The following is a 19,621-nucleotide window of genomic DNA, read 5'->3' on the forward strand; positions in this document are numbered from 1 at the left end:
TGGCCTCTCCCGTTGCAGAGCACAGGCTCCGGACGCGCAGGCTCAGCAGCCATGGCTCACGGGCCCAGCCGCTCTGCGGCATGTGGGATCCTCCCGGACGGGGACACGAACCCGCGTCCCCTGCATCGGCAGGCAGACTCTCAACCACTGCGCCACCAGGGAAGCCCCTTTTCTATTTATTTAGAAAAAAGTTTTTTTTTTTCTTAAAGAGAAAATAAAGCAAAGTACAGAAGGTTGAAGTCTAAATGGAAAAAGTCATTTTGTATCCAATAATTCTACAGTTTTTCAAAGGATACAGAAGAACTAACAACTCAATTTCAGTCTCAGATCTTCAATCACTGTCAATTCAGATAGTTATTTAAGAAGCACTGAAGGAAAAGTGCCTTGAAATACCTTTTTTTCCTTCAAAATTCCAATAGTTTAGTCACAGAATCAGGCATTTTCAAAACTTAAAAATGTTGGCTTCTGAAGGGCCACACAGATTCTAGTGAATCTTCTATAATTCACTATTATAACATTATTCTAGTAAATATTCAATATGTTAAAGAACATACCTGATTCTTGTGAATTAACTACAGTTCTATAATGAGCAAGCGACATTCAACAATTTGTCAGTACCAAACAAAACTGGGCATTAACACACACCAGTGTATGCCCTCCTTGGTGTGCCGGCCGGGACAGTGAACACAGCAAATTTAAAACTGTCCATCTGTCAGAAACTGTAAGATCACAGAGATGCCTAGGCCCATCCCTTCCTCTCCTCTGAGGATGGGAGTCAAATCACAAAAAGAGAAGTTATTCAAGAATCCCCAGAACAGCTTTAGTGCAGGTTCAACCCAGACTTCACTACTACCACCAGTCACCAGATTAAAAACAACATCACTTTTGTCTATGTGAACTCTAGGCAGATCACTGACTTTTTTAGAAGGAAGGGAAGAGGTGGGAGAGGGCAGGGAGCTGGTGTGAGTCTCTAACAGCTCATTTCCTTTCCCTTTAATATCTTGAGAAACTAGATCCAGAAGAAAAGAAACATGCTATATTTTTGCGAAGCTCTGCCAGCATCCTTTTTTTATTAGGGTAATAAATGACTTATTTAAAGAACAGAAGTGGATAAGTGGACAGGAAACATCAGGTTAAGAAGAAATATTAACTTGATCCAACTTACAAGAGTTGTGCCGACGACGGAAACTTTTGGACTGACTCAAGGATTCCATGTGCCTGTCCACATAGCTCTTTGAGCACTGCTGCTGGGGAGAGACTGCAACATCTTGGCTCTTCACATCTGTCCTCTTAGGGATGTTCTGAGGGGCACTGCTGGAAGAGGCTGGCTTCTTGACCAACTTGCCCGTGCCATTCTGATTGATACCTACTTGGCACCCAACACCAGAGGGGCCTAATTCTGTCTGATGAAGGTCTCCAAAATGTTGGTTTTCTCCAGGACCTGGTATCTCCAGAATTTTTAATTCCGTTATGTCACCTGCCCTGAAATATACAAAAGAGTCCAAGCCTCAAAACTATAATAGTGATAACAGAGATGAACTGGGATCAACAGCAACCAGCTACACCTTTGCAGGGCTGCATTTCAATGAGTCATCAGAGGCAAAACCTAGAAAAGGTAGTAGAGCACTTAAAGACAAGGCTCAGCCACTGACATTCAACTGACACAGCACTGGGGGAGGGGGAGTTGGGGAGGGGGAGGGATGGAGTGGGAGTTTGGGGTTAGGAGATACAAACTATTAGAATTTATGGACAAGGTCCTACTGTAAAGCACAGGGAACTATATTCAGTGTCCTGGGATAGACCATAATGGAGAATAATATAAAAAAGAATGTATACATATGTATAACCGAGTCACTCTGCTGTACAGCAGAAATTAGCACAACATTGTAAATCAACTATACTTCAGTAAAAAATATAGAGACCTATTGTTAATCACAAAACTATCATTAACATCTTAGATTTCTAGACTGCTTAATAGTTTTTTTTCATTCATTCACTCACCTGCTCATCCGATAGGTATACACAGAGTACTTACTATATGGTAAGCCCTGTACTAGAAGTGGGGTATATATAGCTATGAAAAGCATTACATGCCCACAAGGAACTCACAGTCTGGTCAGCAGAAAATTCAAGTAAGTAATCAAAAGTGTTAAATACTATGACAGAGGTATGTACAGGGGACTAGAGCTCCCCAAAGCAAAATACATGCGAGTCTGGCAGAGATGGTTGAAGCACTTAAGCTAAGTCTGGTGGGGGAAGGAAAATAAGAGTTGGCCAAGCAGAGTATGGTAGGGAGAGGGGCATCTTAGGCCAAGGCTCAGAGATTGAGAAAACGTGGGCCATTTGAGGACCTGCAAATGTCACAGTGTTACTAAAGAGTAGAATGCTTATGGAGGGCCATTAGGAGCTAAGGCTGTGGAGGAAATTAGGGATCAGATCATAATCACACTGGATTTTCCTGGTGGCTGTAAGGAAGGTGGAGAAACTAGACGCAGGGTTACCAGTTAGGAGATGAGGCAAGAAATAAGAGGGGATGAACAGGGCAAGTGACAGTGCAAAGAGAGAGGGGAGGACAGAACCAAATAACATTTGGAATCCACAGAATTTGGTAACTAACTGAACATGAGGATCAAGAGAAAGAATTTATTATGACTCCTAAGCTTCTAACTTGGGTGAAAGGTGTCGTTAGTCACTAATTAAGGGTACACCTTGGGAGGAAGAAATCTGCAGATAACATAATGAGCTCAGCTTTGAAAATCTTAAATTTAGGATATTCTGTGGGATATCCACCTGGAAATGACCAGTAGACAATTAAATTAAAGTGTATGTAATTCACATAATGGGTCTAAATTAAAGATTTGGGATCTCACTAATGTGTAAGAAGATACCCATGAGACTGTCTAAAGAGAATACAGACTGAGAAAAGAACCAAAGATAGAACTTTGACTAACCCCATCTTAAAAACTGAGAAGAAAAGGAATCTGGGGGTTGGGGGGGGAAGGTGTATAAAGGAATGGAGGAATACATGGCAAGAAAACCCAAAGGGTGACAAAGAAACTATAAGAAGAGGCCATTCCAACAGTTAGGGCACATTTGAATAAGATTAGCATTGAGACACTCCACTGAATTTGGCACTTGGCAAAAGCTACTTCAGCAAGATGGTAAAGTTGGAAAAAAGACAATGGTGGAGTAGGGAGGGCCTAGAGGGACTAGGCCACAAAGGGAATGAAAGCAGACTACAGTTGACCCTTGAACAACAGTTTGAACTGTGCAGGTCCACTTATACATGGATTTTTCTTTCCCACTAAACACATTCGATAGTACCACATGATCCATGGTTGGTTGAATCTGCAGAGACAGAACCATGGATACTGAGGGTCAAATGTAAAGTTATACCCAGACTGTCGATGGCGCAGGCAGTTGGCGCCCTAACCTCCTCATTTTTCAAGGGTCAACTGTATTTTGCTCTGAAAAGAATTATGAGTACAAAGAGAAGGGAAATGACAGGGCAATACCTAGTGGCAAATGCAAGGTGTGTGTGTAGGTGGGGCAGGGGGGAGTGTTTTTACTATGGGGGAGGCCTGGGAATGTTAGATAGCAAAGAGAAAAGTGACAGTATAAAGGTTGCAAGTGAGGACACAAAAGAAAAGGAGTAGGGCCTCAAAGGAGATAGAAAAGGATAGCACATAAAGCATACGTGCGATAAGGTTAGCCCTGAACACAAAGGATATTTCTTCCATGAAGACTTCAGAGGAGATAAGCAATAAGAATGGATACACCTACAGAAAAGGTTACATGTGGGTGTTGTTTAGGAAGTCAAGGAAGCTCTTGCCAGACAGTCTCTTTTTTAAAAAAAAAAAAAAGACATAAGAAAGGGAGGTTTCTGTCAAACTTGTGAAAAGAGGGATGTGGAGACATCTAAGGTTGAGATCTGTTAGCAAACACTAAGAAAAATACATTCCTGTAGCTAAGAACTTCAGCTACTGGCTACAGTGTGCCTCTGGAGATAAATCATAATATAAATCTACAAAGAGAGATATTTACATGGTGGGGTGGGGGGATCAATAAAGACCTTAGATGTAAGAAAGCACAAATAATACAAAACTGAGAAAGGAAATCTGAAACCAGAAAACAGAAATATTATTCTGAATTTGACGCATTTAAATATAATATTGCATGTTTGACAGAGATAAGAAAAATGTTTCACAAACCCTGAATCATTAGCTGAAAGCTAATTATGACACAAAGTCTCTGCGGAAACAGTAGAACTATAAGATCTAAGATTGCAAAATCTCACCGCTGATAAGACTCTACTCAAAAGTAGCCCTATGCAAGAGAATATTGGCAATGAGACCTAGGTCAAGCTCCACAGATCACCAGACTGGATTTGGAAGAATCAGGATACTCACCTGAAAGTGACTTCTGGAACAAGGCACTTCACTCCATTGTGGAAAGGCCGGGTGAGAGAAATGGTCTGGCTGACCTGATCCACTGCTGATACTCTTCCCTGATAGACACCCAAGCTATCTCCACAGTTGATGGACACAATACTGCCCAGCCAATCCGCAGCCATGTCTCAGATGTGAGACCACCGTGGAGAGAAGGAACAATGCAGTGTACCTTGAGAAAAAGATAAATCTTTAATAAAATTCACCAAACATTATACCAGGTCTGTATCAGGTGTTCTTAATAATATATATTCTATCATATCCTTAATTGAGGTAATAAAGCATAAAAAATAAAGCTTTTTTTTTAGTAGGAGTAAGCATACTAATGAATAAGCAATACCATTATATACATAGATCTTACAACTGCTTTAAACCACATGCACTGGATATTTACCTGCACATCAAATCACAAAAACAACCACCTGTTTATAACATTATATATATATTATATATATATATATTCAATCCCTGGTCTGGGAAGATCCCACATGACACGGGGGAAGATCCCACAGCTGGCGGAGCAACTAAGCCCGTGCACCACAACTACTGAGCCTGAGCTCTAGAGCCTGTGAGCTACAACTACTGAGCCCATGCGCCACAACTACTGAAGGCTGTGAGCCCTAGAGCCCAGACGCTGCAACTACTGAGCCCACGTGCCACAACTACTGAAGCCCGCATGCTACAACTACTGAGCTTGTGCACTTAGAGCCCATGCTCCGCAACAAGAGAAGCCACCACAACAAGCAGCTCACAGACTGCAACGAAGAGTAGCCCCCACTCGCCACAACTAGAGAAAGCCCCCGCACAGCAAAGACCCAATGCAGCCAAAAAATTTTTTTTTTAAATTCAAGAATAATTTTTTAAGTCAACAGAAGAGAATTAAGACAATCTTCTTTGATGACTCAAGCAGCAGAACATAAATATTTTTTAAAATAAAATAACATAGATACTTAGTTTAATAACTATATCAGGCTTCGTATCCTCCAGTGAAAGAATACAATTATACCTTGCTTTTGTTGTTAAAACAAACAAACAGTGATGGAATAAATGGATATCTATCAGTAGAAAATGAACACTGACCTAAATCTCTTAATTTATATATACGTTTACTCAAAATGGGTCATGGACTTAAATGTAAAATGTCAAACTATAAAACTTTTAGGAAAAGCATAAGAGAAGCCTTCAGGATCTAGGGTGAGGCAAAAAGTTCTTAGACTTGATCCATTAAAAGAGAAACTGATCAGATGGACTTCTTGAAAATTAAAAACTTTTGCTCTGCAAGAGGATCCTTGTTAGGAGGATAAAAAAGAAAAGTTACAGACTGGCAGAAAATATTTGCAAACTGCATTATCTGACAAGGACAAATGACTAGTATCTGGAATATATAAAGAACTCTCGGGACTTCCCTGGTGGTCCAGTGGCCAAGACTCCGTGTTCCCAATGCAGGGGGCCTAGGTTCGATTCCTAGTCAGGGAACTAGATGCATGCCACAACTAAGAGTTCGCATGCCGCAACTAAAGATCCCGCATGCTGCAACTAAAGATCCCACATGCCGCAACTAAAAATCCTGCATGCCGCAACTAAAGATCCCGCGTGCTGCAACTAAAGATCCCACATGCTGCAACGAAGATCCCGTGTGCCACAACTAAGACCCGGCACAGCCAAATAAATAAATAAATAAATATTTTTAAAAAAAGAACTCTCAAAACTCAATGGTAAAAAAACCCAAACAATCCAATCCATAATGGGCAAAAGACACAAAAAGACGTTTCAACAAAGAAGATATACAGATGGTAAATAAGTACATGAAAAGATATTCAACATCATTAACCATTAGGGAAATACAAACTAAAACCACAATGAGATATCACTACATATCCACCAGAATGGCTAAAATGAAAAACAGTAACACCAAGTGCGAGCAAGGATGTGGAAAAACTGGTTTACTCATACACTCACACATTGCTGACAGGACTACTAAATGGTGCAGCCATTCTGGAAAACAATTTGGCAATTTATAAAAAATCTAAACATGCAACTCCTACGTGACCCAGCAACTGCACGACTGGTCATTTATCTCAGAGAAAGGAAGACTTAAGTTCACATGAAAACCTGCACATGAATGTTCATATCAGGTTTACTCCTGATAGCCTCAAACTGGAACAGCCTAGATGACCTTCCATGTGTGAATAGTGAAACAAACTGTGGTATATTCATGCCAGGGAGAAAAAGTGAAAAAAAGCCAACCCCAAAAGATTACATTCTGTATGATTCCATTTGTGTAATATTCTTGAAAGAACAAACTATAGAAATGGAGAAGAGATTAGTGGTTCCCAGGGGTGAGGGAAGTGTTGGGAGGCAGGAAGAAAACAGGGATGATTATAAATGAGCAACATGAGGGATCCTTGTAGTAACGGAAACATTCTATACTTGACCATATCAATGTCAATATCCTGGTAGTGATATTGTACTATAGTTTTGCAAGACGTCACCAATGGGGAAAACCAGGTAGGGTATGTGGAATCTCTATTATTTCTTACAAGTGCATATGAATCTACAGTTATCTCAAATAAAAAGGTCAATTTTTAAAAAATATCAACCTCTTCTACCACATTAACAAAGTAAATGGGAAATCATGGATGGTCATGTCAATAAATGTAGAAAGATAATCTGACAAAATTCAACATCCATCCATGATATAAAAAAGGGGCAGTGGCATCTACAAAACAATTAAAGCTAACACCATACTAATGGTGAAACAATGAATTCTTTCCCCCGCATAACTGGGAGAAGGCAAGAATGTCCACTCTCGCCACTTCTGCTTCTTATTCAACACTATATTTAGGTCCTAGCCAGTGAAATAAAAAAAGAAAAAGAAATAAAAAGCATAAATATTGGAAAGGAAGATGTAAAGTTATCTTTATTTGTAAGCTGTATTATTGACTGTGCATGTAGAAAACCCTAAGGAATGTATCACCCCCCAAAATCCTACTAGTATGACTTTAGCAAGATCACAGGATACATGCTCAATATAAAATAAACAACTGTATTTTATATAATAGCAACAAACAACTGAAAATGAAATTTTAAAATACTATTTATAACAGTATTAAAAACCAAAATACTTAGGAATAAATCTAATGAAAAATGGGCAGGACCTCTATGATAAAAACCGAAAGACTGCTGAGAAAAATTAAAAGATCTAAATAAATGGAGAGATGTACCACATTCACAGACTGAAGAGCTTAAAGTTGTCAATTCTCCCCAAGTTGATCTGTGGATCAAATACAAATATTAATAAAAATCCCAGCTGGCCTTTTTGGAGAAACTGAAAAACTGGTCCTAAAATCTATATGGAAATGCAAAATACTTAGAGTAGCCAAAATAATCATATAAAAGAAAAACAGAGGTAGTTGTTTTACACTATCTTCTTTCAAGTTTTACTATAAAGCTATAGAAAATCAGTGTGGTATTGGTGCGAGTACAGACAACTAGATCAGCAGAACAGAGTCCAGAAATAGACCTACACACACATGGTCAACTGACTTCTGATCAAGGTACCAAGATAAATCAATGGAAAAATCAAAAAGTATTTTTCAATAAACGGTGCTAGAATAACTGGATATATATGAGAAAAAAATAACGGTCTAGTCTTATCCCACATAGATACAAAAAAATTAATTTGAAATAAACTATCTAAACATAAAAGCTAAAACTAAAGCTACTGGGAAAACAAAAAAATAGAATATTTTAGTGACCTTAGGGCAGAGAAAGATTTCTTAGCCAAAATACAAATAAGTACTAATCATAAAAGAAAAAATCTGATGAATTAGATTTCATCACAATTTTGAAGTCTTGCTCATCAAAAGTCATCATTAAAGAATACACGTTGGAAGAGGTATAAAAAAGATGCAGGAGACCAGCTGGGAGGCAACTAGAGCAGCCCATTTAAGAGATGGTGGTAAGCTGACATAGGCAGAAGCAATGAAGATGGAAAGAAGATGACAGATTCAAAACCTATATAGGTGATGGTTTGAATTTGGTGATGATTTAATATAGTAGGTAACAGAAAGGGGGGGGGGAATCACCATTAAGAAAACAAAAGGTGGGGCTTCCCTGGTGGCGCAGTGGTTGAGAGTCCGCCTGCTGATGCAGGGGACGCGGGTTCGTGCCCCGGTTCGGGAGGATCCCATATGCCGCGCAGCGGCTGGGCCCGTGAGCCATGGCCGCTGAGCCTGCGCGTCCGGAGCCTGTGCTCCGCAACAGGATAGACCGCAACAGTGAGAGGCCAGCGTACCGCAAAAAAAAAAACAAAAAAAAAACAAAAACAAAACAAAAGGTGAATGGAACACACATAATCCCACAGCCTTTATACACATACCATCATATTGTGTAACAGCAGCAGCAGCTAGCATTTATTGCACACTTACTATGTCTCAGGAATGAGCTAAGACTTTAGGGGCATTCTTTCCTTCAATCATCATGACAACCCTATGAGGCAGCTACTTTACTATCCCATTTTACAGATGGGGAATTTACAACAGAGAGATTATAATGGATATTTTACACACTTGTAACCAGAGCATAAAGGCAGCTTCTTAGTACAATGGCATATTTTCCATGCTGTACATATTCCACTGCATTCACATATCACAGTTTTTTTCTCAATGGGCATTTAGATAATTCCATTTTTCACAATTATAGTTAGTGCAGCAATGATCAATTTCATTCAGCGCTTGTCTTAAATAATTTTCTCAGGATAGAGCCTCAGTCAGTCAAAAGGTAAAGCCACCTAGCTTGCATTACAATACTCCAGAGCAGAAAACTCTTTTTTACAAACCAAATTATTTTCCACTTTTTTCCAAACCAAATCATTCTCTGGATGGGTTAAGACAGTCATAAATTTAAAACAAAGGTACTGTAATAAAATATTTAGGAAGTTATTCCATATAATCTAGTCCCATCTCAAAATCATTCCAATGAAGGCTACCTCCCTGGCAGCCAAGCATTTCAAGAAAACTCTCAAATTTTTGATGGCAAAAAGATGTTTCTGCCCTCTTCTGTTACAATCACCCCAAAACAAGAAAAGAAAAAAAGAAAAGGTAAGTCACAGTCAAGGAGAAAATATTCACAATAGATATATCTGATAAAGGACTTGTATCCAGAATATATAAGGAGTGCTTACAAATCAGGAATAAAAAGGAAACACCACATTTTTTTAAAAGTAGGCAAAAGAAGTTATATGAATAGCCAATAAACATATGAAAAGCTGTTCAATTATCATTAATTATCAGAGAAATGTAAATTAAAATACAATAAGGGACTTCCCTGGTCCAGTGGTTAAGATTCCGTGTTCCCAATGCAGGGGACCTGGGTTCGATCCCTGGTCAGGAAACTAGATCTCTTGCACGCCGCAACTAAAGATCCCGTAAGCCACAACTAAAGATCCCGCATGTGGCAATGAAGATCCCGCGTGCCACAACTAAGACCTGGTGCAGCCAAATAAATAAATATTAAACACACACACACACACACACGAGACAACCCAAACGTCCATGATGGACAAATGGATAAACAAAACACGCTATACACGTAAAATGGAATATCATTCAGTCTTAAAAAAGAAGTTAGTTCTGATATATGTTACAACACAGATAAACCTTGAAGACATTATACTAACTGAAATAAGACACAAAAGGCCAAATCTTGTATGATTCCACTTACATGACGAATTTAGAATAGTCAAACTCACAGAGACAGAAAGTAGAACAATGTATGCCAGGGGTTGGGGGAGCAGGAAACGGGGTGTTACTATTTAATGGGAACAGAGTTTCAGTTAGGTATGATGTAAAAGTTCTAGACATAGATGATGGTGATGGTTGCATAACAATGTGAGTGCACCTAATGTCACTGAACTGTACACTTAAAAATGGTTAAAATGATAAATTTTATGTATACTTCACCACAATAAAAAAATATTAAATTGGGAAAAAACCAACAGAGGATACTACACCCACTAGTATGGATCAAAATTGAAAGCACCAAATGTGTATGACAATGTGAAGCAACTGGAACTCTCTTACACTGCTGATCGTGTAAAATGATACAAGCACTTAGGAAAAGAGTTTGGCAGTTTTTTACAATATTAAACACACACCTATGACCCAAAACTTCATTCCTAGGATTTACACAGGAGAAATAAAAACATATATTCACAAAAAGACTTGTACACACATGTACAAAGTACATTATCACAATATCCGAAAACTGGAAACAAGGAGAAGAGAGGAAACAAACGATGGTGTAATTATACAACAGAACACTACTGGACAATAAAAAGGAACAAATTACTTATGCTACAACGTAGATGATTTTCAAAAACTGAAAGAAGTCATACAGATACATTTATATGAGTCTATTTATAAGAATTTCTACAAGAGGCACTACTTTATAGTGAGAAAAATCAGTAGTGTTTGCCTATAGGGTGGAAAACTGACTAGAAAGAGGCACAGAGGCCTCTTTCTGTGCCTCCTGAAATGAAAATGTTCTGTTTTTACTGATGCAGTAGTTACAAGGATGTACACATCTATCAAAACTCACTGAATTGGGCATTTAACATCTGTGCATTTTTATTGTATGTAAGCCATATCTCAATAAAAAAGGAGGAAAAGTATATGTAGCCAACATAAGCACTATATAATGCCACAGAATATTTAGCCATTCCTCCAATAAGATTAACTTCCTAGCAAGGTTTTCCATAAACATAAAGATGAAAACTCACACATTGGACAGTTCCTACAAAGATGTCTGTCAGGCATCTCATAAATGCCCAAAATAGAATTTTTGATTTCTTTAGCCCCACGCTCAACATCCCCCAATTTACTCCCTCCCAAGCTTTTCCCATCTTAATAAATGGCACCAATATCCACTACACCGCTTAGGCAAAAAAAGAAAAAAAAAAAGTCAGAAGTCATCCTTGATTCCTTTCTTGTCCTTCATCCCATACTTTCAATTCATCAACAAATCCTATTGTCACCACCTCAAAGATAGGTCTATTTCCAGCTCCACTACCACCTTCCTAGTCCAAGTCACCATCATCTCGTAATTACAGGAAACCTCTAACTAGTATCTCTGCTTCCACTTCTGCCCCTCCAATTCTTTCTCTACATAGCAGCCAGAGCAAATTTTAAAATGTAAATCACTTGTCACGATTCTGCTTAATAACTTCCTTTCCATGGACTGTAGGCCCTACATGATCTGATTTCTGCTAACCTCTACAGACAGCTTCATCTCTCACCACTCCCTTCCCCCTGTTCTCCAGACACACTAACCTTCTTACTTGTCCTCAAACATATCAAGTTTGTTCCCTCCAAAACTTTGTACCAGGTATTCTCAGAGCACTCTTGCCCCAGCTCTGTGAACAGCTAGTTCTATCTTTTCTTTCTGGTATCTGCTAAAATGTCACCACCCCAAAGAGGCCTTCCCTGGCTATCCAATTTAATGCAGCTACTCCCCATCACTCTCCAACACTTTCTGTTATGATTCCAAAATGACTCACCATATGAATTATCTTATTTGTTTATGTTGCATGTGTTACCCCACTAGAATGTAAGCTCCACCAGGGCAAGGGACCTTGTCTGTTTTGCTCTGCCTAGAATGGAAGAGGAACTCAATAAATATTAATCCAATCAATGAATGAATTAGATATAATAAATCTGACAGAGGTTAATCACTCAAAATCTAGAGTATCTAATACTCTAGATTTAAATGCCTTGGCTCTCCTTGGAAATGGTTCTAAAAATACAATATCCCTAAGCATATTCTATGCAAAATCCTATGTAAGATATGAAATCTAACACTGCCCTACACACAGAAGGAAGTCAGCAAACAGCAGATGAGTATATAAACATAACATACAACACCAAGTATAAAATGAAACACTGGCTTAGTGTTTCCCATGAAAAATAGAAAAGAAAGAGAATAGCGTTTTAAACAGTTTTCAAATATTAATTTCAGAAATATACCTACATAAAACAGAGCCTAAAAAAGGAAAAATAGCTATATATATATATATTTAAAGGAGCAAAAAAGGCACTCTTGTGGTTAAAAAAAAAAGTATGTCTCATTAGAAACACAAAAACCTAAAGACAAACTCAGGTAGTTCTCTAGTATTTAACTGAGCAAGTATCACAAAACTGTGCTGACAGAACAGAAAATATAAGAAACAATGCATTAGCAGGCTCATCCATAAATTTTTTTTTACATTTTATTATAGAAAATTTCAAACATATCCAAACATAGACAGAACAGCATAATGATCCCCACATACCCATCACTGAGTTGCAACAGTTATCAATATATCTCAAAGAATTTAAGAGATCAGGTGAACTTCTAATGCAACACAATTTCAACACTGATGATGGTAAAAGGCACATAAAACACATGTTTTATGCTTATTTTCCCCTTCCTGGTTGGCCTTTGTCTACTTAATGTCACAAAAGTATGGAGTTCCTTTCCTATCATTTATACTCCATCATAATCCTACTCTGATGCTTATTTTATTTTTGCCTTTTTCTTTTTTTTGGCCGCACCTCACAGCATGCCAGATCTTAGTTCCCCCACCAGGGATCAAACCCGTGCCCGCTGCAGTGGAAGTGTGGATTCTTAACCACTGGACTGCCAGGGAAGTCCCTGATGCTTATTTTAGATAGATGCAGAATGAAGAGCGGTAATAAGAATTTTAGAAATACCAGAAATTAATCAGATGTGAAAAGACTTTTTACTTCTTCATTCAACATATATCTTTAAGACACTGATATTAAACATTCAAGTTTATATTATGTTAATAATAACTAAATAGAATTTTAATAGTTTTAAAGAAAATTCCTTTATTAAATGAAAACAGTAAATCTAAAACAAGTGGAGGGGCTTCCCTGGTGGCGCAGTGGTTGGGAATCCGCCTGCCAACACAGGGGACACAGGTTTGAGCCCTGGTCTGGGAAGATCCCACGTGCCACGGAGCTACTAGGCCTGTGCGCCACAACTACTGAGCTTGCGTGCCTAGAGCCCATACTCCACAACAGGAGAGGCCACCGCAATGAGAAGCTCGCACACCGCAGCAAAGAGTGGCCCCTGCTTGCCACAGCTAGAGAAGGCCCGCATTCAGCAGTGAAGACCCAACACAGCCAAAAATTAATTGAAATAAACAAATAAATAAAACAAGTGGAATGCCAACGTCTGGGTTTCTAATCAGATGGACACACTAAGCGAGGAGGCTTCATCAATTACAGGGCTAACACCTTCATGTCAAAAGAAGAGCTACCACTGAAGATGATCTAGGAGCTACAAACAGACCAATCTTTTTCTTTTTTTAGACACACTGCGTGGCTTGCGGATTTTTATAGTGACCGGACCAGTGATCGAACCCTCGCCCTCAGCAGTTAAAGTGCAGAGTCCTAACCACTGGACCACCAGGGAATTCCCAAGCAGACCAATCTTTGTTTTTTATCTTCTACTTTTCTATCATGGTATTACACAGATAGTAAGTCTACATATTTTAAGTTTACAGCTCAATGAATTTTTACATATTAATTTACCCAAATAACCACCACTCAATCAAGACACAATATTTTGAACACTCCAGAAGATTCCACTGTGTTCCCACAAAGGCAGCCATTATTCTGATATCTACCACAAAAGATTCATTTAGCCTGTTTTTGAACTTCATACAAATGGAATCATAAAGGTTCTCTTTTAAAGTGTCTGGATTCTTTTGCTCAATATTACATCTGTGAGGTTCATCACTATGTAGTATTCTATTATATAACTATGCCTCAGTGATAGTTGGATTATTTCCAGTTTGGGGGCTATTATGAATAAAAAATTAAACATTTTTGTATATGTCTTTGTGGTGGACAAATGTACCCATTTATGCTGGGCATACCACACACAGAAGTAGATATGGGATGACTTTGCTCAAATGCTATCAGGATTTCCAGACTACCGAATGCCACACTATGAGACTTTACTGAATCATTTCTCTTCTAAGAAGCCTTTAGATAACATAAGTCAGGTAGACCTAAACGGTCTTCCACCCATTATGCAACTGAGGTAGTTGCCAAAATGATTCAAAGACAACTTGCCAATAACAGACCGACAAACTTCCGTCTCATCTGCCACATCACACAGAACTCACAGCACTCAGATCCAAGAAGCAATCCCTTGGTCTGCTAAGGACAATTAAATCAACAGTTACGGATGAGTGGTTAGTTACGGATTTCTGAAAAACTAGGTATTTTTCCACACATCTATGTAGAAAGGTGCTTGTAGAATCAAAAGCTTGGGAACAGCAGAGATCTTAAAAGAAAACATCTAGTACAACCCTAGTACTAGGCCCCTATCTGCCACAAAAGGCAACATAGTGAAAAGGGCATGGATTTCTGAAGTCAGACATTACAGGCCAGAATTACAAGCAAATTATCCTAATCTGAGTCTCAATCGTCTCAACTATAAAATGGGAATTACAGGTGACCCTGAACAACATGGGCTTGAATGGCACAAGGCCACTTAAACGCCAATTTTCTTTACTAAATACTACAGTACTACACGATGGGTGGTTGGTTGAATCTGAGATGCAGAACCGCAGATGCAGAAGAACCAGGTATATAGAGGGCCAACTATAGATTATACTCGAATTTTCAACTTTGCAGAGGGTTGGTGGCCCAATAGTTCAAGAGTCAACTGTATGCCAATTATACCACCACCTCACAGAACCACTGTGAAGATTAAATGAGGTAATCTATACAATTTCTCCGATACAGCAAATTTTATTTCAAATGTCTCTGTTTTTTTTTTTTTTGGGCGCAGCATGCATCTTAGTTCCCTGACCAGGGATCAAACCTGTGCCCCCTGCAGTGGAAGCGCAGAGTCTTAACCACTGGACCACTAAGGGAAGTCCCTCAGATATCTCCTTTTCATAGAAAGAATACTGGCCAGATAGGGGATTCGAGTTATGGTCCTAGAAAATCATACTGTGAGGGCCCCTCCCACCACACCTGAACAAAACTACAAATTGGAATACACATATCCTTAGGGGTACACAAAGATATGCAAGCAAGGGAATCCATTTCCACCTTACTCTTTCATAAACCTGATCTGCCTAGATAACTGGATTATCAAATAAGGTTTTCAGGCATAAAATTTATTATTTTAAAACAGGGGTCAGAAAACTACGGCCCACGTACCAAATCTGGCCCACTACCAATAAAGTTGTATTGGAACACAACCACGCACAGCTGTTTGCTTATGGTCTGTGGCTGTTTTTGCACTACAATGGGAGAACTTAGTAGTACTAACAGAGACCACATGGCCCACAAAGCCTACCACCAGGTCCTTTGCAGGAAAACTTTGCTGACTCCTGTTTTAGGATAAAACTCTGTGGGATAAATCGAATGGATACAAGTTCAAAAAGGAAAAGGAAAAATATGAAATGGACATTCCCAGAAGGATACAATTACCAAAACTGACTCAAAAAGTAATAGAAAATCCGGATAGACCTATACCAAGTAAAGACACTGATTTAGTAATTCCAAATCTTCCTACAAAGAAAAGCCCAGGCCCAGAGGACTTCACTGGTAAATTCTATAAAACACATAGAAAGAAATAATTAACAATTCTACATAAACTCTTTTAGAAAATAGAAGAAGAGGAACATTGCCCAACTCACTTTATGAGGGTAATTTTACTCTAATACTAAGGCCAGCCAAAGATATCATAAGAAAAGGAAACTTCAGACCAATATCCCTCATGAACATAGAGATGTTCACAAAAATTCTTTTTTTTTTTTAACATCTTTATTGGGGTATAATTGCTTTACAATGGTGTGTTAGTTTCTGCTTTATAACAAAGTGAATCAGTTATACATATACACATGTTCCCATATCTTTTCCCTCTTGCATCTTCCTCCCTCCCACCCTCCCTATCCCACCCCTCCAGGCGGTCACAAAGCACCGAGCTGATATCCCTGTGCTATGCGACAAAAATTCTTAATACTAGCAAATTGAATTCAGCAACATATAAAAAGTATTATACACCACGACTCAATGGGATTCATTCCAGGAACACAAGATTGGCTTAACATCTGAAAATCAAGTAATGTAAGACACCATTTATACATATCCATATCCTAGAGGGCTTTTTTAATATAAAAAAAGGTTATCTGAGGACTTCCCTGGTGGTCCAGTGGTTAAGACTCCACGCTCCCAATGCAGGGGGTCCGGGTTCGATCCCTGGTCAGGGAACTAGATCCCGCATGCCACAACCAAGAGCCCGCACGCCACAACTAAAGATCATGCATGCCGCAATGAAGATCCTGCGTGCCGCAACTAAGACCCAGCACAGCCAAATAAATAAATATTTTAAAAAATAAATATATCTGTATATTTTAAAAACATCAACTTGCTATTACATTTAGAAACTTTGTATTTATTTTTAAAAAGTCAATATTTACAACCTGTCAGAAATTACATCCTAGGGACTTCACTGGTGGTGCAGTGGTTAAGAATCTGCCTGCCAATGCAGCAGACATGGGTTCGATCCCTGGTCCGGGAAGATCCCACATGCCACAGAGCACTAAGCCTGTATGCCACAGAGCACTAAGCCTGTACGCCACAACTACTGAGCCTGCACTCTAGAGCCTGCAAGCCACAACTACTGAGTCCATGTGTCATAACTACTGAAGCCTGCGTGCCTAGAGCCCATGCTCCACAATGAGAAGCCACCACAATGAGAAGCCCACACACCACAACGAAGAGTAGCCCCCACTCGCCACAACTAGAGAAAGCCCGCGCACAGCAACAAAGACCCAACGCAGCCATAACTAAATAAATTTTAAAAAGAAAAACAAAGAACTTACATCCTAAACTATTTAAAATTTAAACTACTTAAATTTCTGATGACCCTTCCATTTCATTAGACTGCACTGGGCAAATCTTGAGAATACCCAGATGATACTTTCTCTCTTCACTTCATAAAGGCAACAAATTGATAAGCACACTCTCTAGATACGCCTTCAAATACACACTATGTATAAAGAAAGTCACAGAGCCTCAACACTGATCACCAAAATCCCAGCTGTAAGTCGTGCCCACAAATCAAATCCCTACAGACATAGATGCTCAAAGTCATGATGTCATCTAATTTTACCACTATATGGCAAATCCCCCCCCATCTCACCCACCAGGTCATCGGAAAAGACTCAAACACCTTGCCAAAATTCAGACACATTATCACTATGGATACTGCCCCCCTTTGAGATACAGATATGAATGTCCTGTCCTGTTGTTCTGGTGAAGAACTCTAGTAACCCTGCTCCTCTGGTTGATAAGAAGAGAAAAATGACATATTTTCCACCTTGCATTACTTACAGAATCTCAGGAATCTCAAGAATCTTAATTAAACATTTTCTAGTCCAATGTTTTTCAAACTACAGGTCTTTAGAAGTCAGACCCATTACAGGTCAGAGTCAATTTAGTGAGTTGCAATCAACTTTTTTTTTCTTTTAATGAAAAAGAAAATGTCAGAGGGCATCGTATATAGAAAGGGTAAACTTTTGTTTCCTGTGTGTGTACACACTCTGTGCATGCAGGGGTCACACAGGGTCAGCATGTAAAATACATTAACTGTGGGTCACAGGTCAAAAAGTTTGCGAGACACTCTGCTAGTCCCACAGCCCTGACCCCTCAAGAAAGCTCCACCAAAAACTTCTTAGCAATCAAAAAGTTATGTTATTGGGTGGGGGCGGGGGGAATGAACTGGGAGATTGGGATTGACATACATACACTAATATGTATAAAATAGTTAACTAATAAGAACCTGGTGTATAAAATAAAATTCAGAAATTCAAAAAGAAAATTTTTTTGTTATGTTATTTGTAACCATCTCCGTTTTATACAGAGAAACCAAAATATAGGAATTCTGTGTTCAGTACCCTTTATCTGCCACTCATAAAAAAAAGCCTAGAAAAACAGAATCCATCTGAGGTTTCCAGTTGAAACAGTGACCTGCTCAGGGACAGTCACTTACGTTTTGATGGGATTGAGACAGATCGCAGACTGAAATCAGTTTAGCCTGTGGCTAGGGAAGAGAACAAAAACCATTCTGGGTCTCGAGTTCCTCACCTGTAACCACAGGAGAGGACTGTTAAGACTCCTACCTCCAGAATTGGGAAGTTTACCGACAACCAACTGGCCAAGCAGGTGAAGACTATGCCTCCCACACACCAAAACACTTGAACTTGAACCATTCAACAAGTCAATTACTGATCAAGTCAACTAATATCGCACAAAGACTACCGATAATAAGAAGCTAAGACTTACACGAACTGCAGTAAACAATCAAGGGGAAGTCCCCAGGATTCAGCAGAAGCTGCACCCTAGCAGGTATCATTATTTCTCAGTCACCCTTCCCTCTCAGAGTCCAGTTCACCTCTGTCCTCCAGCTATCAGTCATGGATGTGGCACTCGCGCTCTTCCCTGCCACCGTACTTCACTGTGCAAAAGGAAACTGAAGCAGGGAGCAATGAGTGGGCGGGCTGCAGGAACCATCAGCAAGGCTAAACTAAGAGACTAGGCGGCTAATGCCTCACACCTCACACAATTCCTCGACTATTTAAAATCCCGCTCCCCTCGGCCTCCCACCTCAAACCATACCCCGGAGGCAAGCCTTAGTAATGGGGCCCCTGCGCACCCGAAGCGGCCCCCAGCTCGTGCCCGCCTCTAAAAAGGTCTGCAAGGCCTGGAACCACGAAGCCTAAAAGCAAACTCTCCTGGCAACGCCGGAAGCCCCCTCCCACGAGCGCCCACTAGTCACCCGCCTGCCCCTCGCTCCCACCTCCACGCCGCCGGGCCTGCGCCTCCTGCGCACACCACACCAACACGGCCCTGAAACACCGCAGGACCCAGAGACCACGGGGCTCCTCCACATCCACCCCGACAGCCGCGGCCGCCGCCGGAAGCGCCCGCGACCCCACGCCGCCTCCATGAGGTCACTTCCGGCGCGACGCCTCGGAAACCGGACGGCTGGTCGCTGAGGGGCGGGACGCCCGAGAAATTTGAGAGTTTGGAAAGAGCACTACTAGGGTCAACTCTATGGCCTTCGAGAACCGCACCTGCTCT

At 39.9% G+C, this 19,621-nt stretch overlaps 1 protein-coding gene across 2 annotated transcripts in view; it reads right to left on the bottom strand.

Annotated features, from left to right (window-relative positions):
• The window catches only part of EDC3 (enhancer of mRNA decapping 3), a 49,893-nt gene extending 30,481 nt beyond the window's left edge, over nucleotides 1-19,412 (bottom strand). Inside the window, exons 1-3 of one of the 2 annotated variants that reach the window (XM_065872075.1) lie at nucleotides 19,338-19,412; nucleotides 4,410-4,620; nucleotides 1,166-1,482 (exon numbers count right to left, since the gene is read on the bottom strand). In XM_065872075.1, the coding sequence (XP_065728147.1) occupies nucleotides 1,166-1,482; nucleotides 4,410-4,573 (481 nt within the window). In that variant the 5' untranslated portion in view covers nucleotides 4,574-4,620; nucleotides 19,338-19,412. Of the gene's footprint in view, nucleotides 1-1,165; nucleotides 1,483-4,409; nucleotides 4,621-19,337 lie in introns of those variants that run through there. The other variant, XM_065872076.1, reaches the window with a different exon arrangement.
• Nucleotides 19,413-19,621: the final 209 nt, after the last annotated feature.

This window comes from Phocoena phocoena, chromosome 2, assembly GCF_963924675.1.
Source record: "Phocoena phocoena chromosome 2, mPhoPho1.1, whole genome shotgun sequence".
NCBI classification, from domain to species: Eukaryota; Metazoa; Chordata; class Mammalia; order Artiodactyla; family Phocoenidae; genus Phocoena; species Phocoena phocoena.